The sequence below is a fragment of the Toxotes jaculatrix genome, chromosome 5, assembly GCF_017976425.1.
Source record: "Toxotes jaculatrix isolate fToxJac2 chromosome 5, fToxJac2.pri, whole genome shotgun sequence".
Taxonomy (NCBI): Eukaryota; Metazoa; Chordata; class Actinopteri; family Toxotidae; genus Toxotes; species Toxotes jaculatrix.
The window spans coordinates 13,179,441-13,198,025 of record NC_054398.1 but is presented as its reverse complement, the minus strand read 5'-3'; the positions used below and the strand labels follow the sequence as shown (position 1 = coordinate 13,198,025).

Sequence of the window (18,585 nt, the reverse complement as noted above, 5' to 3'; positions counted from 1 at the left end):
ACGTGATCCCCTGTAAGGGCTGGGTGTGTGTGAGTGTGTGTGTGTGTGTGTGGTGGGGGGTATATATTCTCAGACACAATTATTATTGGATCACGTGACATGAGTGCGTATGCTAATAACAGCCGTAACATCACATTAATCCAGTGACCTGGTTAAACCCCCCAACTGAAGGAAGTGAGTGTGAGAGGCAAGGAGGGGGAGCTGCCAGAGAGCTGGAGAAGAGAGAGGAGAGACAAAGCGCGCTCCCTCTCCCTCTCTCTCACACTCTCACACACTCATTCACCTCCCGAGCGGCAGAGTGGAGCGTAGCTGAGTGGAGCAGCATGGGCAGTGTTTTAACACAGAGGGAAACCGAAGCAGAGCGAGGCACATAGGACCGGCGTGGGGCTGCTACACCCACACACACGCTCACAACACACAAGCTTCTTTCCTCGTACAGACCCACGCGCAAGCTCGCGTGAATCCCAGCTGCCAGGCTGGACGGGACAGCGAGGACACCCACCTCACACACTCGCACACATGCTCACACACCTACGGACACACACACTCTGGAGCGTACTATGGTGGTCCAAGGTGCGGTGACACCCGGGAGAACCCGCCGGCTGATGCTTAAGCTGCCGGTAGGGACTCTTCGGAGGAACAGTGGAGAGAGGGTAAGACACAAGCTTCCCTGCATTCCTCTTTCTCACTTTTTTCCCTTCGACTCTGACTTTGTCTCTCTCTGACCGTGTCTTGCCGTGCTGTTGTGTGTGCAAGTGGGATTTAAAAAGGTCCTTGGCTAATCCAGGGAACGGTATTAGATTTGAGTTGGTGAAAAGGAAGTCAAGAGCAAAGCTTTTAATCTCTACAGTGGACAATGCTTCTCTATGTTTCTCTTACTGACAGCCTGAGTCTGTCAGTCCTGCCACGGCTCAGTCTCTGTCTCTGTCACTGCTAATGTATTCCACCGCCGTCCTCGGTTTTTCAAGGTTACATGGAAGTCTCACTGTGGGAGAGCGGTCTTTGAGTGCAGCTTGTTTGCCTGTCACTGTCAGCACAATTGAACTGACTTGAGATATGAGTAATCTTCCTTTTATCAAGCAAAGCTGCACGTAGCCTTGCCTTCAGCGTGATTTAAAGTGCTGGATCCTGTCCTGCCTGGGCTGTTTTACACAGTGAAAATCAGTTTGTCTGCCGGGGGCATCAGGAGCCTCAGTGTTTATGTTTTTGTGTAAATCTGGTGGTTGTGGGCTGAGCACTGAAGATAATAGTTTCCAGCGAAGCTTAGACATGGAATGTGTTCTGCAAAGTTAACCTTTAAGTTGTTGTAAAGACAGGCTGTTACCTGTCAGGTGATTCACCGCCTTTGCTCTTCAGTCAAGGTTGTTTACAGCACGAGAAAACTATGTGCGTGTGTGTGTGTGTGCAAACTGAAAGCACGACACAGGTTTGCAGCTGTGTAATTGTGTGTGATTCCCTCTGTGCATTCATTCTGCGATGTGTGTCATCACTCTTTCATGTTGTAAAAACACCGGTATTACGAGAATCAAACTTAAGTAGTGTGTAGGAGTGTGTGTTGAGGTGATGAGCCAGCCGGGCTTACTGCTCTTCCAAACTGCTTTCCTAAAGTCATGTGATGCTTCTAGGATCACACCGAATTGAATTTCATCTCGTTTTTTGAAATCTCTGCGCTCCCACTTGATGAAATGTGACTTTAGTTTCATTAACACACCGCTTTGAGTGAATGTGACTTCTAAATGCCTTGAGCTCTTCGGAGAATTGCCGCTCGCTTTGTAGTTTTCTCTTTGATTGAATGTGTGCACAGAGGATGCAGTAATACACACAAGCGCACACATTCTTTACACATGCTATCATAAATTACACAGTGTGGCTACTGTATATTGGATGAAACAGCTTTCACTTTAATAAGCTCAGACATACATATTCCCACCCTGCTTCAGCACCAAAATAACTGCTATAACCCTCACATCCCTGTACACATAAATACATAAAACACAACCTGATTCCTTTGCACAGGATCGCTTTTATAGTCCAGCTGCACTGTCAGAGAAAGTCCTCTCAAGTAAGAGAGTTGAGAGGAAGTGAAGTTCTCAGACGATGTAGGTTAGAATTTGTTCTGATCCTTTCAGGTGTCACTTTTCGAAGACTTCGGGATGAGCGTCTGTAATTTTACAGCGGCTGGTAAATTGATTAACTGTAATCTAACTGAATCTGGCTGCCTGTCATAATAGTGCTTGATTGGAGGAAACTAAGTATTCACCGTCCTTTTGAGAGAAGTAATTGCTACTGGTTGATTGGTTGGTGCCTGTGTGCGCGCACACACAATGCACACACACACACACACAGTTACTCAAATCACCTTAATTAATGGAGAAAAGCAGATTTTCTCACACAGGAATGGAGGGAGGTCTCTCTCTCCCCCCCCCCCCCCCTTTCTCCTGATTGCATTCCCTTTCTCTGCCTCCCATTCTTCTTGCAGCCAGCTGTGTGTGGACAGGCTGAAGAGGGGGATTACTTGTTGTGATTTACATGCACCCGCTCGCATTATTTTACTGTAGTGCTGGAAAAATGACTGAATGGATGGATGTGCATCAGCTTGCTGTGTACGGTAGTGAATGCATCGGATTTTCAAAAGAGTTATCCGTCAAACCGGAGATCAGTGTTTCTATCTATTAAAACAGAGAACAGTGTAAAGAGAATTTAAATCATCAGACTGACTGATTCCTCTTCTTGGTGTTGGCAGGTGAACAAAGCTCAGTGATCTACCAGTTTCTTCCCCAGAGGCTCTGTGAACTGCTTGCTGTCAGTTGAGTTGTGGCTTTACCTTCCGTGTCATGACTGAGGCTCTGAAATACTTTCACTTCTATACACAGCAGCAGCTATGTCCTGCACTGACTTGTCATGTTAGATAACCCATTGCGTTATCATCCAGTCTCCGACTTATGCAACAGCGTGAGCTGCGTAGAGGGGTACGTACATACAGAAAAAAAAATATTGACATAATCTGTATCTATATTGTAGTGGAAATGTTAATTGCTGCAAGCGTAGATCCAGTTGAAAGCATTTGGCACCCTTGGAAGCCTAGTTTCTCATATCTGTCGGCATTTTCCAGTGAACGTTCAGGGCTGGTGTGCATCCCCACTGGCTAAACACTTTTCTCCAAAAACCATTAGTATTCAGTGACTTGTTTGAAAGATATTTTAAAAATGAGTCCTTCAGATTGCTTTTCACCCTCTCATCTGCGCCCTGTCACATAACTAACGCAGATGAATTGTCTCACGTCTGTGTCAGAAGTTTCTGATGGATGTGGGTTTCTATCACAGTTAATTGAGCTATACCTATAAGGGAGAACATAGCCATTGTTGTTCACTGTCAACAGCTATGACGCACCGCTGTGAACAAAACATGCCTCATTAACCGCAGAACAATAAAAGAGCAGATGAACTTGATTTTTTTTCCTCCATGAATCATCATCTTTTCTATACCTCACCTTCTCCTTCTTGTTATTATGGCTCCGAAATCCAGTCTTCATATTTGGATTTCTCATGCCTCTCTCCCCAAAATCCCTTCTTTCTCTCCATCTCGCATACTGTTCATTACATCATTACAACAGTTCAGAGAAAATGAAAGTGGCAGGAATGAAGAAAGAAGTCGATGAGCCTGGACAAAGTGGGATGGAAAGGATAATAGATAGTTCTAGCAAAACACTGCACGTTGACAGTGAAATATCATGGTGATAAATTGCACAGTTGGTGTTGACAGTTTAAAACAGCTTCTTTTAGGGGTTGTTTTCTGTATAGATTACCTCAGTGAGCAGGCTGAATTAGGATTATCCTCTGCCTTTGTTATTCTGCTATCGTGTTAAGCTGCTCAGCTCTTATCTGTGAATTTAAGAACAAAAACAACAAACAAACAAAGGAAAGACTAGAAGTGTGTGTGTGTGTGTGCGCGCGCGCACGCACGCGTAGGGCAGGGGGTGTTAAAGAGATGAAAAACATTTCAGATTTTAGGCGGCTGAATCGCTCTCCGAGGAAACATGTTGTTGTCAGGGGCACCGTAGGGGAGCGAGGGGTTTAAAGGTGGGAGGGGTGAATCACTGTCAGAGAAGGAAAAAGTTCACACAGGCACACACATATAGAGGCGTGTACATGTGTTCAAAATGCACATTCATGAGCGGGATAGGAATGCAAACTGACAATAGCATGACTGTAATTTACCGCTATAGGCCTGACAGCTAGAAGCAGCCAGACAAGTGGTGAGGCAGGAATACTAATCGATCCTCGTTACCTTTAAACATCTTGTCTGCACCAATCACAGAGAAGGTCAGCGCTGGACTCCGGCGTTCTGCGGGTCACGTTGATACTCCGCTTGTTTCTCATCAGACTGATCTAATTGTCTCGATATTTGAGTCAGGACTCATTTAAGCAGCTGCAACGTTGATGTGGAAACCAAAGGAACAACATTAAAAATAAGTTTGTTTCATTTTTACCAAACAGCAGGTTAAAGCTTTGAGATTTTTTCCCCTACAGCTCTGCTCTGCCTCGCTACAGTATTGATTCCCAGGGATCTCAACCTGCCCCCAGGACTGTAGGTGAGAGAGCTGTGGTCAGTCAGTCCAATTAAAGAGACAAAGAAAAGGGGGAAAGAGGGGAAGAAAGAAAGAAAGAAAGAGGTGGGAATAACCGGAGCTAAAGGCTCCTGAAGGCCCCTCTTGCACCACACCCTGTTCAGCATGAAAGGGGACCCCCCTTTTCTCCCCAAGGCGGCTCAGAAGGAAGAATGTTTTTGAGCAAGGGAGGAGGGGGAGACAGGGGAGACTCCCACCCTTCTCTCCACCCCGTCTCTTTCATCACTCTCTGCTCTGATTTTTTTCTCTATCTTTTATTCCCAGTCCAAAATCAACCCGCAGACCTATAGACAGCACAGCTGTGTACGAGTTCAAAGTAAATCTGTACAGCGCCCGATCAAACAATGAGGAGATGATCGCCTATTGACTGTGAGTGAAGGCTGAAGGCAGTGAGCTGCTGATAATGTGTTTTCTCTATGGAGACAGTTTGCTTGCAGGGTATCTATGGTGAGAGTGGACTCCTCTGTCCTCTGCCAAAACATCCCCCAGTGGATGGATGGATGGATGTGTGTGTGTGTGTGTGTGTGCATGTCTGTCTGTGTTCTTGTGTGCGTTCCCATCCTCTGCCACCTCCATGCGCAGCTCAGAATGATTTCTTCATTATCTCTGCTTCTCTGTTCTCAGAAATGACTGCATTTCAACAGAAAGAGCACAGCAGAGAAAGAGGGGGAAAAAAAGAGGAGTGTGGGTTGATGGGAAGGAGTCTGTTAAATTCCATCTCCCCCAAAACAGGATGTGGAGACCCCAAAATGTTCCTGAAATATCCCAGCACAATCTGTGCCTTTTGTTAGACAGAGATAACACGACTCAATGAGAACGGAGGCACTGTCTGTGACTCACTCAGATGAAGGGGTTTATTCATAGTTTGTGTGTGAGTGTGTGTGTGTGTGTGCGTGTGTGTTGTATGAATTTGTCTGTGAATCGTGCAATGACAGAATAAGAGGAATGAAAAGGAAAGTTGGGGAGAAAAAGAAAGAATATGTGTTTAAGACTTTGTTGAAGATGTTGGATCCAGCAGGACTGTGTGTGTGTGTTGTGTGGTAGTGGTTGTGATGGTGATGGTAGGGGCCTGAATGACAAAGAGAGACAGAGCGGGAAATGGTTAGAAAGAGAGAGAGAGAGAGAGAGAGAGAGAGAGAGGTACAGTCTCTTGTTTTCCTGTGGGTGTACTGCAGTAACATAGTAATCCTCATTAATATTTATCTGCCAGGCAAAGTGGAGAGAATGATTAGCTTGAGAGTATGTGTGTGTGTGTGTGTGTGTGTGTGTGTGTGTCTCTACTTGAGCAAACCCCCTTTTTGTGCATGTGTATAGTATATTACAGCATATAACACATGAACTAGGTCAACTTTTATACTTAAGAGACTAACAAGTCCCGATACTTCAAAGGTTTTGTGTCATCATGGGGGTTGTTCATTGCACGCATGCACAATAAACAGTATTTTCATGTTAATTATTCCAAGACCACATATGAACGGGGAAACCAAAGCTCATGACATGCACATACAGTCTCTCTCATACACACACACACATATAGACACATATAGAAGCTCCCTGCTTTCATCTGCTCTCTTGAGCCACATTGCGTTATGCTATTGATTTTCCTGCTCGCACCTCTAATACAATCACATTAAACTGGACCGATCGGAATTGAATTTCAGGCTGGGTCTATACACTTATGTCGCTTATAATCTCTGTCACGGTGATACACAGTGACAGTGGTGTGCACGCGTATCAAATGAGCCTATAAGATAATGAAGCCTGCAAAAAAAAAAGCCAGATGCCAGTTTCGTTACTGCTTTAAACTTAGAAGAGAAGAAGTTCATCAGTTGTATGTCGGCGTCCTGTGCACTTTCTACTTTCTTGTACACACAAATGTTTTAGTGAATTTGTGTTCCAGAGTGCCTCAGTTGTGAATGTTCTTGTGAATTTATAGTGTCTGTGACCCATTTCCCTCCACTGCTCTCCCTCCCTCCCTCTCTCCTTCTCTCTCTCTCTCTCACGCTGACTTTGCCTGCACTCTAGTATAACACGCCTGAGTGAAGATCAGAGAGCAGGAGGGAGATTGAGAGATAGAGAGAGATATGAGAGAGAGATGAAAGAGGGAGAGACGGAGAGAAATAAAGGAAAGGGAAAGTAAGAGGGGCGGAAGAGGATATTGGGACCAGGAGATGGAGCAGAGATGAGCATTTACTCCTGATTTTCCTAATTCCTGCCTGTGTGAAGACTGGGATGACCTCACTCCTGACCGTGGACAGATTGGAGGTTTATTTATCATCATCAACATGTTGATCAATATATGTGAGAAAGAAGGAAATAACACACAGATTATCTCACTGTGTGGCTGTCAATTGCATCTGTCCATCACAATGCTGATTGTACCAAATAGTGTCCTCTCCTCTCCGTCTTATTACTATGGTAATAGCCTGCCAGCTGACGCTCAGGCGATGTCTGTTTACATCACAGGGCTCATACGACCTTTCCCAGGATTCAGAGGCACATTGTACACACACAGAATCATGGGAACAGTGCACCGTCATACCTAACCTCCGGCCTCCCTCCCTACCACAACAAATATTTACACCCCTCGTAAATTACAGTGGCTGAGAGGTGAATGTCTCCAGCCTTCGTGTGCAGCTCCAGCCAAACTCTGATTCATTTTGGAAAATTCACACTATAGGAATACCACACATTCCACACTGGTTTCTCAAGACACCACTGAGAGCTCAACATGAGGCCCTGAGATAGAGGGATGGGAAACTGGTGCTGTGGAATGAGCGATCTTGGAGCATGTGGTCGGTGAAATTAAGAAAATTTAAAGTTTATTGCATTATTGGGGATTAGGATTTTTTTTGTGCAATGAACTCTTCTGTAATCCTTTCAATTAGCCATCTGTCCAAAACATAGAGGGGGAAAGACAGTAGCAAACAAAGCCAGAGAGAAAGAAAATGTGTTCCCAGTCCCACAGCATCAATAATTACACAATTAGTATTAATTTTCTCATTGTGGGAAAAACTAAAAACACACGTGCTTTATTATACGTTTTATAGTATACTGTAGTTTATGAATGTCAGTAACTTACTCATGTTCGTGTTGACTTTCAGTAACAAACAACTGTTATGAGCATCATACAACAATTTGCATTCACGTACACGCTCACCAACTCAGCAGTACAGGATTGACCCTTTGCATCGATAAACCCCTTCATGAATCAGAGTGGACTAGGAAAGGCCATTTAATCCACCCACAGTCAGATTGGCTTTGGTTTGAAGGCAGAGAATTACTGTACAGTACAGAGTTATTGAATTCTCTATTGATCGTGGCTTTCTGAGGAAAATGAAAGGAAAGTGGAAAAAATGAATCACTTCAGCTGTATAAAACCTCTAAGCATTTAAGTTTTTTTTCTTTTTAAATGTTGAAATTGACATATGAGAAATCTGTAGTGACCCAGAAGATCGTGGACAGGCTGCCGAAGGTAGAAAATATATGTGTGTTTGACTTCAGAATCGTTTTAACATTTAAATTACATATAACACGGTGAACATTGATCTTTAAAGCTGTATTGTTTCAACAGGGCTGTTAGCGGCCAGAGTTTATAACAGACTGGCAAGGATATACACACAGGCACTGTGGGCTTGGCACAGCTTGAATGTGGGGGTTGTATTGCCTCCATGTGGCCATTGTTGCAAATGGGTGTGTGTAATCAAATGTAAAATAGGGGTTGATTGAGGATTTTTGTCTCAAATAAACAATTGAGTTTGATGTAATTATTTATATTAACATTCTATTCACATTCGGCTCGAGGATGGTGTGTGATGTCGGTTGGCTGGAGCAGCAGATGGGTTGGATATTCTTTAATTTTTGGAAGAATTTGATAGGTCAGGTCAGGATAGTCCAGCCTGGGAAAACTGGCTCAGAGGAAAAATGTTTCCTTTTTTAAATTCATTCTGGCTGAAATCCCAGTGCTGTTAGAAAGTAACACACTCATGCCTTTGGAGACCAAATGTCAGCATTTTTCAGTTCAGGGACTATTTTGGTCTGTGTATGCATGAATGCATGCTTTTGTATAGTATGTCTGTGTGTGTGTGTTTGAGTGTGTTTATACTTAGTGTTCAGTCTGACCAGGTGTGTGAGACCGTGTGCAGCCTGTAAGCACATCCCTCTCTCTTTGAAAAGTGAGGCAGTGAGTGAGAGAGAGAGAGAGGGTGAGAGGACTGGTTGCTCTTCAAGTGAGCTGCAGTATTAGAGTGCATATCGCTTTAAAAACAACTAGCAGTCAGGGAGACTAAGAGACCGGCTGCATTTCCTTAGTGGGAATGTTTGTGTTTGTGGCGCTGAGACCAACGGACAGAGGGTGAATTGCTTCAGTAAGAAGGAAAGAGAGAGGAGGAAGAAGAGAGGAAGAGTCAGCAGGGACCACTAGCTGTGTGGAACTGGGGCAGAAGGACAAGCAGGGTTTGACCTTGACGAAGCATCAGAACGCTGAATCCCAAAGAGACTGAGAGGACAGAGAGGGACAGAGACAGGAGAGGAGAAAGCCACAGGGTTATCCTGTCTCATTGTGGCTTACCTCTAGAGATGACCCAATTATTATCTATGGCCGCTAAGTGGTATCAAGAGGACAATAAAAGCTAATCATACTTTCTCATTACCTGGGCCTCTGTGGATTTTTACCTGTAATGGCTCACCTGTGCATATAAGGGTTTGCTGATGTGATACCTGTGGATATCCCACAGATATCAGCTTATACCACTGTACATTCCTCTGGAGGAGTGTGTCTATCAAAGAGAGCTTGTGGTTATCGCAGTAATGGAGGCAGTCTTGTTGGGTCTAGACGAGGCGGTCTGTACTCGGCAGGGTCTGCTGTGGACTCTCACCTCCACAGCCCTCAGACGCCTTCGTGTGCATGCCAGGAACCTTCCTGGACCCCTGCACCTATTACACGCACACAGGTGTGTTTCAAGGCCACTTTACCAGGTAGGCTGCACCCCACATACACACAGAACAAACATAAACTAGATGTTCATGTGTATATCCGTGCGTTCAAACGGGCACCGTGCGCAGGGCATATATCGCTAATTTAAACCTAAATAGATTTACATCTGTTAAGAGATACTTAATAGGGATTACATTTGCAACCACCTATTGCTGGTGTGCCTGCAGTGCCACCTGTTGACATGGGCATCCGGTACAGGAAACTATTATAAATGAATGATTCCACACTTGTGCCAAGGCCTGGGAGGAACCGTGAGACAGGGAGTGAGCAGATGAAGTGCTGCAGACCAGGTATGTCCTCCAGGCTATAGACCGGGGCCAGAGACAAGGGCAGGGTTAAACATGACTGATTTGTTTCATTAAGCACGGACGACAGAACTGGGTTAGGTGTTGTTGCAGTGCTCCTGCTTGGTGAAATGACACACGTAAGCTGACATAGTTTTATAACACATTACTCATGTGCATTTTGTTTTACATTGCTACCCCTGTGTAGGGCACTCTTTTGTTGCTGTTGTTGTTGTGTTCAGGATGCAAAGCCTTGACGGGAAGTTGTGTTGCTAGGGTCAGTATTAAGGAGCCGGTAACTAAGCTGTTAAGCTGGTAAGTGTTTCTGTGGATATGTGAAAGGGGGATGCTAGCACACAAAACACACAGAAACAGTTTTATAGGCTGTCTGGTCGCCATGCCTCCATCGTCTTACACGTTTAATCTAACTCCATGGTAACTTTTGATGCACTCAATGTGTCACTTTGCTTTAAAAGAACAGTTTCACTGGTTTGAATTATTTTAATTGCTTTATTAAAACCGACTGTGTCTTTTGTGCCTTGTGTTTGTCTAGCTGTGATTCAGCAAAATGGTTGCTCAGTATTCACTTCGCCATGTCTGGATCAGTATTCGGGGCTTTCATTGAGCCATTAGTATTCCCCAGGCATCTCACCTGCCCTGTATGCAGCTGGCACCACCAGGACAAACCCAACAGTCTCACAGAGAGAGACTCACCAGGCCCGTTGCTAGAAAACAAAGAGCATACACTGTAGTGCACGGCCCAAAATGATCAGTGGAGTAACTTAAATGCATGTACATGCACACATGCAGCGTATACATAAACATGAACACACTCACCAGATCTGTTTTCCTGTCTTTTTGCTCTAATTCCCTTTTTATCCTCATGAGGGGAATAAGCTGGATTGTTATTTTAACTTTTGTCTTCAAATGTGTTTTTATCTGGATCCCAAGTTAAAGCATCCTGAGGGAAGGTAACACAATCAGAGGAAACTGAAATAATATACCAGGCCTCCCTAAGACAAACCCGTGCTTAACAGCCCCTCCTGGTTTAGAGGCACACAAACGTCTGAAAGAGGCCAGGCTAAAAACACTTATCAAACAGGAGTCTTTAAACACTTTCCCAAACATCCTCTGGAAAAGTGCTTTGATGAGCCACAAACAATATCTCCCCCTGGCCTGATGAAGTGGTACAGTCCAAGGTGGAGCAGTTAATAGTGGAGGGAGTTGCAAAGGCAGGGAAGGAGGGGTCAGTGTGTCAGGCTGCAGGATGGGGATATCCCTGGCTCACTGCACTGCCTCTCTGCCTGGCTTCCTCTATTACTGTTAATGAGATACCCAGCCTCACACAACTGACACACACACTCACAAAAGAGAGAGAGAGAGAGAGAGAGAGAGAGAGAGAGAGGACTTAACTGTTTATGTTTTATTAACTTTTCCACCTTCTTCTTTTCTCCTAAAATGAAAATACATTTCCACACCAGTGCACTGATCTAAACCTGTTCCCCCATGTCTCTTTTTCCATTCTGACTCTCTATTTTTGCTTTTTTCCGACTTAAATTACTTCTTCATTTCTTATTTAAGTCTCTCTCTACTCTCTTTTCAACTCTCACTGGGGAAGGCATCCATCACCAGCAGGCCTACATACTCAATCAGGACACTAGCCCAGATATTTTTTTCTGCATTCCAGTGTGCGACACATATGTCAAGGTGATAATTTTATGCTCAAGGTGCTTTGCGTGTTGCATGGAGCGGCAGCACGTGTGACTGCGCTGTGGCATTGCATTAACCAGCAGGCCGCAACTTTTGTAAAATGTTGTTTGCTTGCACAGATGTGCTGTTACTTTTCTCATGAGAGAGCGCAGCCGCGTGTTCACACTTTCATACATCAGGCTGAGTAGTATTGACTCAACAGCCTCCAGTCACACATTTTCCTCTGGTGGTGTGACCCTTTAAATAGGGTTAGTCCAGACAAACGTGTGAGGGCAGTGCTCTGCAATGCTGCTGTGTTAGACAGGGTCTCTGGGTAATTGTTTGTCATTTCTCATGTTGCTCTCCATTGGCATTGATTTCAGCTGTGTACGTTGTATCGTTTTGCCTCTCATTTTTCTCACAACAGCCCCCCCCCACCCCATCCCAAAGGCAGGATATCCTGTGTGGGGGAAGAAGCTGGGATAAGGACTATAGCAAACACAGGTGGCTGGACTTCCCCTGAGTTGCAAGAGTTTTGTATTTATTTGTAATCATCGCTGTGCTGCAATTCAGAAGACTTTCTACAAGCTATCATTTTGTCCTTAAGAATGTGAAGTGACACGTTGTTAAGCAAAACTCATCCTCAGCAAGCTCAACATCCCTGTAGATCATTTCAGACATGACAAGATAAACGTCCTAGATACTCGGTCTATTTCCTGTTACAGTGCTTGCTAATAACAGTAGCTGACAGGAATCTGGTTCTCCCCGTCAACAAATAAACGATGATCCAAGCTGTTTCCTAGCAACACAATCCCACTGAGAAGTTTTATACATATTTTAAATCTTACATTATGTCACATCGATCATACATATTCATTACACCTTACTGCTGCGTTAGTCTGTTGGCTCTACTGCATCATATTCGGTATTGAAACCCAGGCCAGTTGACTCCCACTGAACTCATCTGGTCCCGTTTCCTGTGAGAATAGCTCTGTCACTGACCATATTCCTCTCTCACTGACGAGTCCCAGTCCATTATGATATGAGGCAGAGACACAGCAGCAAAGCCCTAAAATAACCAGGACACACAATCCTCCCTCTGTCTAGGAGCTGGTTCATTTGTGTCTGCTCAGTTATTTCTTTTGTTAGTGGTCTGATAAACTGTGGGCGCTCAGTCAAACCATGGTGTTTTCAAGCAAGTGGATTTCTTGGAAGAAGAGCCCACTGTGATTGCCAGCAGCTCCCCTGATTCAGGACATGACTGTACTCGATTCAGTTTGTTAAGTCTCTCTGACTCTCATGTTCAATTTATCATCCATTTGTTCTCATGTTGCACTGAAACAGATGTCAGTAAATAGACACAGGGAAGGCAGGCAGATATCCAGAATAGGAAACTTGCGTGTCCTTGCTAATTCCCAATCTTATTAATTTTTTCCTGTCTTCCAGCCAAATAATTATAGAGGTTGAAGTTGAACTTGTGACTTCCTACTGAAGAATTTTGATCACTATCCCTGTCTGGCAGCCATCTTTGTTCTCATTGCCAAAGTCAGGATCTGCATGTGAGAAAATCTTTTCCCAGAACTGACAGAGAAAGGTTTGGTGATGGGAGGGGTGGAGGGGCCAGTACGAACATTGTCTCAAATTTTTCCAGTGCCTTGCTTATTTTTTTTTTATTTTTTTTTGTCGTAATTTTCTAATTTGTTTGCAATTAGCTAGAGGCATGTTTGTGTTTGATATCCCCACACAGGCGCGCACACACTCACACACACAAACGCCCCTCTGTAGATTCTGTTGGTGGTTGAAGCCGTTTACGGTGTCTCCCTGGGGATAAGGTCTTATTTGCATAGTTTGTCTGGAAAACATTTCCACTTCTCCATTCCCAGGTTTATCAAATACCCAGTGTGTTAGTGTTAGTGTGTTTGTGTGTATGTGTGTGTGTGTGTGTGTACTAAAGAGAAAAAGGAACAGGGGGTAAGGGGCTTGTTGGTGGCTGAACGTTAGAAAAAGATTCCTGTAGAGATTCATCCGCAGTTCAACCGTGGGAAAAGTTTTCCTCAACACTCCGTGAATCAGAAATCGTCATCAAAATTTTATCTCTCATTCATATTTTGTTGATATAAATGTGTCTGCTGAGCCTAGAGGAAAGTTGCAGTGCTGTTACATGTTAAGCATTTAAAGCATGTTTAAATGTCATTTAGTTACTGTGCACCATAAGCTTCTTAGCCATGCCAGAATGTAATTTCTCTAGTAATGTGAGAATATGGCACAATACTTGATAGGATGGCCGCTCACTTCATTAATTACAGGCATCTGTATGCTTATGCGCTTACTTCCTCACACGTGTACCACACAGTCATCCCAGAGGACTAATCTCTGATTTAAGGCACAGTACTGAATGAAAACAGAATGGTATTTCTCCTTTGGCAAAGGAGAGTAACCTACTATTGCTACATGACACACAAATATATCCATAAAATAATGATTACTGACAGTGCTTTTTGATTTCATCCAACAGCACTGCCAAATATGAACACTTTCCCACATATCAGTTGCCATGTTGGAGACTGTTCAGATGTCAAACATGATAAAACAACACGGGCTGCAGTATCTGGCCTGGCTGTTTCATTGGGCCGAGGCTGAGCAGCGTACTTGATAAATCTGGCAGGTTTTGCTCTAAATCCTCGACGTGTGTCTGAGTTGTGACCAGAGCCACCAGTGATATGAGGTTTTTGGAGGTGGTCCTCCTCTGTTGAGTGAAGTGATAGGTTTAACTGTGGCATTAGTGACGGGGATATGAGGGTTTTATAATGTTTTAAGTTCAGAGGTTAGGGCCTCAGTATAGAATGGTAATCCCAGAGGATTACTAGGAGAATCTGGTGAATATCTGGGGAAATCCCTCTCAGGGACTCTCAGATCCTCTGTTTGTATGGGTATTATATCCTCTAGCAGTGTGTCCACATGTGTTTACCGAGCAGAGGTTTAAAGTTTTGTATGTGTGTTAACTTTTAGAGATGTGGTGAGGAAATGTCAGTGTTTTCTTTTTTTTAGCAGCAGAATATGTTTTTTTATTTTTAAACAAGAAATAAATAAATGAATCTTTGTAGATACAGGACAGTTTACTGCATCAGTCACATTGATGCTAAACAAGAGTGGAAAATAGGATCCTCACATGTTCGGACAAGGTGGAGCTTCCTCATTTGACTTCCCATGTATCTTTGGGGAGGAACAGTCAGTCACTGTGCTGTATTTAAAAAGTCATATGAGTCACCATTTAGAAATAAATGTGAAAAGCTGAAGGACCGCATGTTGGCTTCTCTCATGAATTTTCATTATAAGGCCTTAAACACTGCAAATGCCTTCAAATTCTCTGTCTCTCTCAAGTGTGTACACCTATAGGCTAAATTATGCATGGTTAGGGTTAGTATGTATAAGTTGGACACTCAGAAAACTGCAGGCAGACTCTATGGTGACTGGATTCTTAAAGCTAAATAATGAACCCAGTTCTCATCTGTAATTGTGGCAAATGATTGATCAGTTTTTTTTTTATTTAGTGAGCAAAAGCTTTCCACCTCCTACCTTCATATTCTGGCTCTCCCCGTGGTGAAACAGCCAAATGAAAGACATTCAATACCTTTACAATGACAGGATTCCCTTTGGACAAGAGGAATTGCATACACACACACACACACATGCACACATACCCACACAGACCACACATACTTGCCAAAGGGCTCTCCCTGCAGATGAGCTGGGTCATTTTTCATTACCCTGGCTCAGAGGAATCAAGTGTGTAGTAATGGAGCACAGTCTCATTGAGCCAAAGCTATGGAGGGATAAATCCCGACTTTAGAGTACGGTGGAGGCAGACCAGACAGGCCGCAGGACAGAGCCTGTGGAGCGGCATATAGCTCTTTTTCACTCCTCTATTTGTCATTAGAATACCTCAGACCAGATCCTGGGGGATGATGAAGGAAAGGTCTGTGTTCACACTGTCTCCTCTTATCTCTCCCTTGCTTCTGTTTTCTTTATTATGTTGCCTCTATTTGTCTGCCTGTCTCAGCTCCACTTTATTCCCTCTTTCTGTTCTACCTGTCTTCTTTACCCTTTTCAGACTCTTCCCCTGTGAATTCCTTTCCCCACTGTCTTTGCGATTGAGGCGTGTGTTTGTGTTTTTCTTTTGTGTACCTGTCCCCATACTGATCTTGCACATAAACACTCTTACGTCACCTGAGCCAGTGTAGCCGGAGGGAGAGAAGGGGGATGTAGGACAAAGGGGTGGTGAGGTAGAGGTATGGGGATCTGCCTTTGTAAAATCAAAAGTGTATGTTGAGAGGAAGGGTAGAATGAAGGGTTCCCTTGTCTCTGCTATCCAAGGATCCGTGATACTGTCGTCAGCCGAATCGAATCTCTTTGTGATGGAAACCTTCAATTCATGCCTTTTTACTTTATGTTTATACCCCTGGGTCAAACCTTTGCCTGTTACAGTGTCTTAGCATTGTCATACAGTGCCTCCTCGTCTAAGTGCCCTACATTTCTGGCAGAGAGTGCACGACAGAGACAGCTAGATCTCCCAGAAAGTTGTCATGACAACTTTTGTTTGCATCTTAGGCTGGAGAGCACCAGGGAGTGAGGCTGGTCAAACATTTATGCTTGTGTGTGTGTGTGTGTGTGTGTGTGTGTTTGTGCTTGACAGCGCAGGTTGTGTCCGTGCCACTCAGAGAAAGAACTAAGTGCTTTCAAAACCCAAGAGTTATTATGTGGATGGAAGCTCACCAAGCTCCTGTAAACACGGTACCTTGAATGATGTCGTTCTGTGGCTGTCTCCCTAATTAGCCTGGAGGGTCTTTGGAGTCCCTGAAGGACACACACACATACTCACACATAAACACACAAGGGCAAAATTAGCAAAGAATGAGGAGGATTTGGGCACACTTTTTTTTTTAAACCCTCTTCCCTGCTGTTCTGGTCTCAGCGTACATGTTTAATAGGCCAGTAGAATACATTAGGACTGTGACACATACACACACACACACACACACACACATAAACACACACACAGCACAGAGACAGGAGTTTGCAGACCGGACTGTTTAATATTCAGCATGCTAAATGATTAGGGTGTTTGGTATTCTATCCAGTCACAGGACAGGGAATAGAGGCCACTGGAGTTCAACAGCTCTGCAGTGCACAGTGCCCTTGAGTTTAGGCCATGACTTTTGTGTGTGTGCGTGTGTGTGTGTGTGTGTGTGTGTGTGTGTGTGTGTGTGTGTGTGTGTGTGTGTGTTGTTTATTTGCTTAAGAGAAATTGAAAGAAAGTCAGAAGAAGCAAGAAAGAGATAAAGAGTGGTAAAAGATGAAGATTCATCAATCAACACGGTTCAGTGGGTTTACAGACGAGACTAAAAGAGCATATACACACACATTCATGCACACACAGTATATACATTTATATATAGAATACTATAGGCAGTGCAGAACCAAACACCCCATTCTACGTCACCTTGTGTTTCTGCATGCATGGGCAGCGGTATCAGTGAACACAGGGTCGCTCAGGTCTACAGTGATTTCTCACTCTGTAAATTATAGATGAAGAGAGGAGGTGTAGGGGTAAAAGATCTTTCCCCTGTGAATGACTCACACACACACACACACACACACACACACTGACAGCCCAGATCCTTCCCAGATCAACCCCCATGATCACTAAGACTGTGTTTCATTGAGATAAAAGTCCTGAAGACATGACATCACTCGTACCTATTTGCCCCGAACCTCCCTGCTCTTCTTGTTAGTCTGTCAGTGCTCTGGCTCACCCTCCTACCCCACCCCCTCCATCGCTTCGTCCTCTGTCCTTCCGCAGAAGCTACTTTAGTTACTGAATCACCTCGGATCTATTTCATCCAAAACACAGAGCAGATGTATGGCCACATTTTCAGAGGCACACCCACCGAGACATACACACAGACACCCCCCCCCCCCCCCCCCCCACACACACACACACACACACAACAGTGGTGCTTATAATGGCTTTATCAACTTAGTGCTCTCTTTGGTTTGGAATTCAAGGAATGTCCAGCTTGTGTCAGCAAAGGGCAAACCTGACCAGAAGAAGAAAGGACGGCGGTTTGTCCCTCGTCTAGGAAACAGGCAAAGTAGAGTACTATTTTTGAATATTTTTTAAATGCAGCTCAGAAAAACAAGTGCAAACACATTCAAATTGTTTGGTAGCATGAAAGATGGATGACCTGCATACAGACTGACCACAGAGGCCAGTGGTGACTTGCTCTCAAACTGACACACTGTGGCGCAGTATCATCGCACATGAGCGGCTTTTATTTGCTTGGATGTCATCAAAGGAGACATTTGCTGTGGTCCAGTTCTAGAGGTTTCTGTATTAAATATAACTCCAGGCTCTATATGAGTAGCTGTGCACACGTGTACATCTGTGTGACCCAGTTATTTTCTGCCACATAGTTTTGGCATCAGGGAGAGCAACAGAAAAAAAAAACAGTTCATTATCGATTTAAAGAGGAAGAGAAAGGAAACAAAGGAGGAAAGAAGAAGGACGTGGACGTGAAGCCATTGACTGAACAGAGAGTGGGAGGTTCCATTAGTAACGTGATCTCATGGAACTGCGTTTAAATAACATGTCACTTTTGGGGACATTTGGCTCATCATTTCTACATATTTTAAGCTGCTTGTATGTTATTTAATTCCCTTTTGGTTAAAGTTAGGGTTAGAGGTTAGCCAGTAGATATATGATGTTGCGTGAAACGACATGCGAAAAGCAAAACATGCTTAGTGATGACATGCAAAAGAAATTGCCTTGCCTTTTGATGAGACCAGGCTGCCATCAGCAGTCTTTTTCTTGGATAGATCACCGGTTGACACCTAAATAGAGCTTCACTTTACAACACAAAATGACACTCACTTTTAAATCAATCACATAGTTATGCTGAGTATTCAGAAAAGCATGAGATTAATTTAAG

The 18,585-nt window shown here is 44.0% G+C and overlaps 1 protein-coding gene across 6 annotated transcripts in view; it reads left to right on the top strand.

The window, feature by feature from the left end:
• The first annotated feature begins 362 nt into the window (after positions 1 to 362).
• The window catches only part of frmd4a (FERM domain containing 4A), a 60,532-nt gene continuing 42,309 nt past the window's right edge, over positions 363 to 18,585 (top strand). For all 6 annotated transcript variants that reach the window (XM_041039264.1, XM_041039268.1, XM_041039265.1 and 3 more), the window contains exon 1: positions 363 to 653. In XM_041039264.1, coding sequence (XP_040895198.1) covers positions 561 to 653 — 93 coding nt within the window. In that variant the 5' untranslated portion in view covers positions 363 to 560. The remainder of the gene's footprint in view (positions 654 to 18,585) is intronic.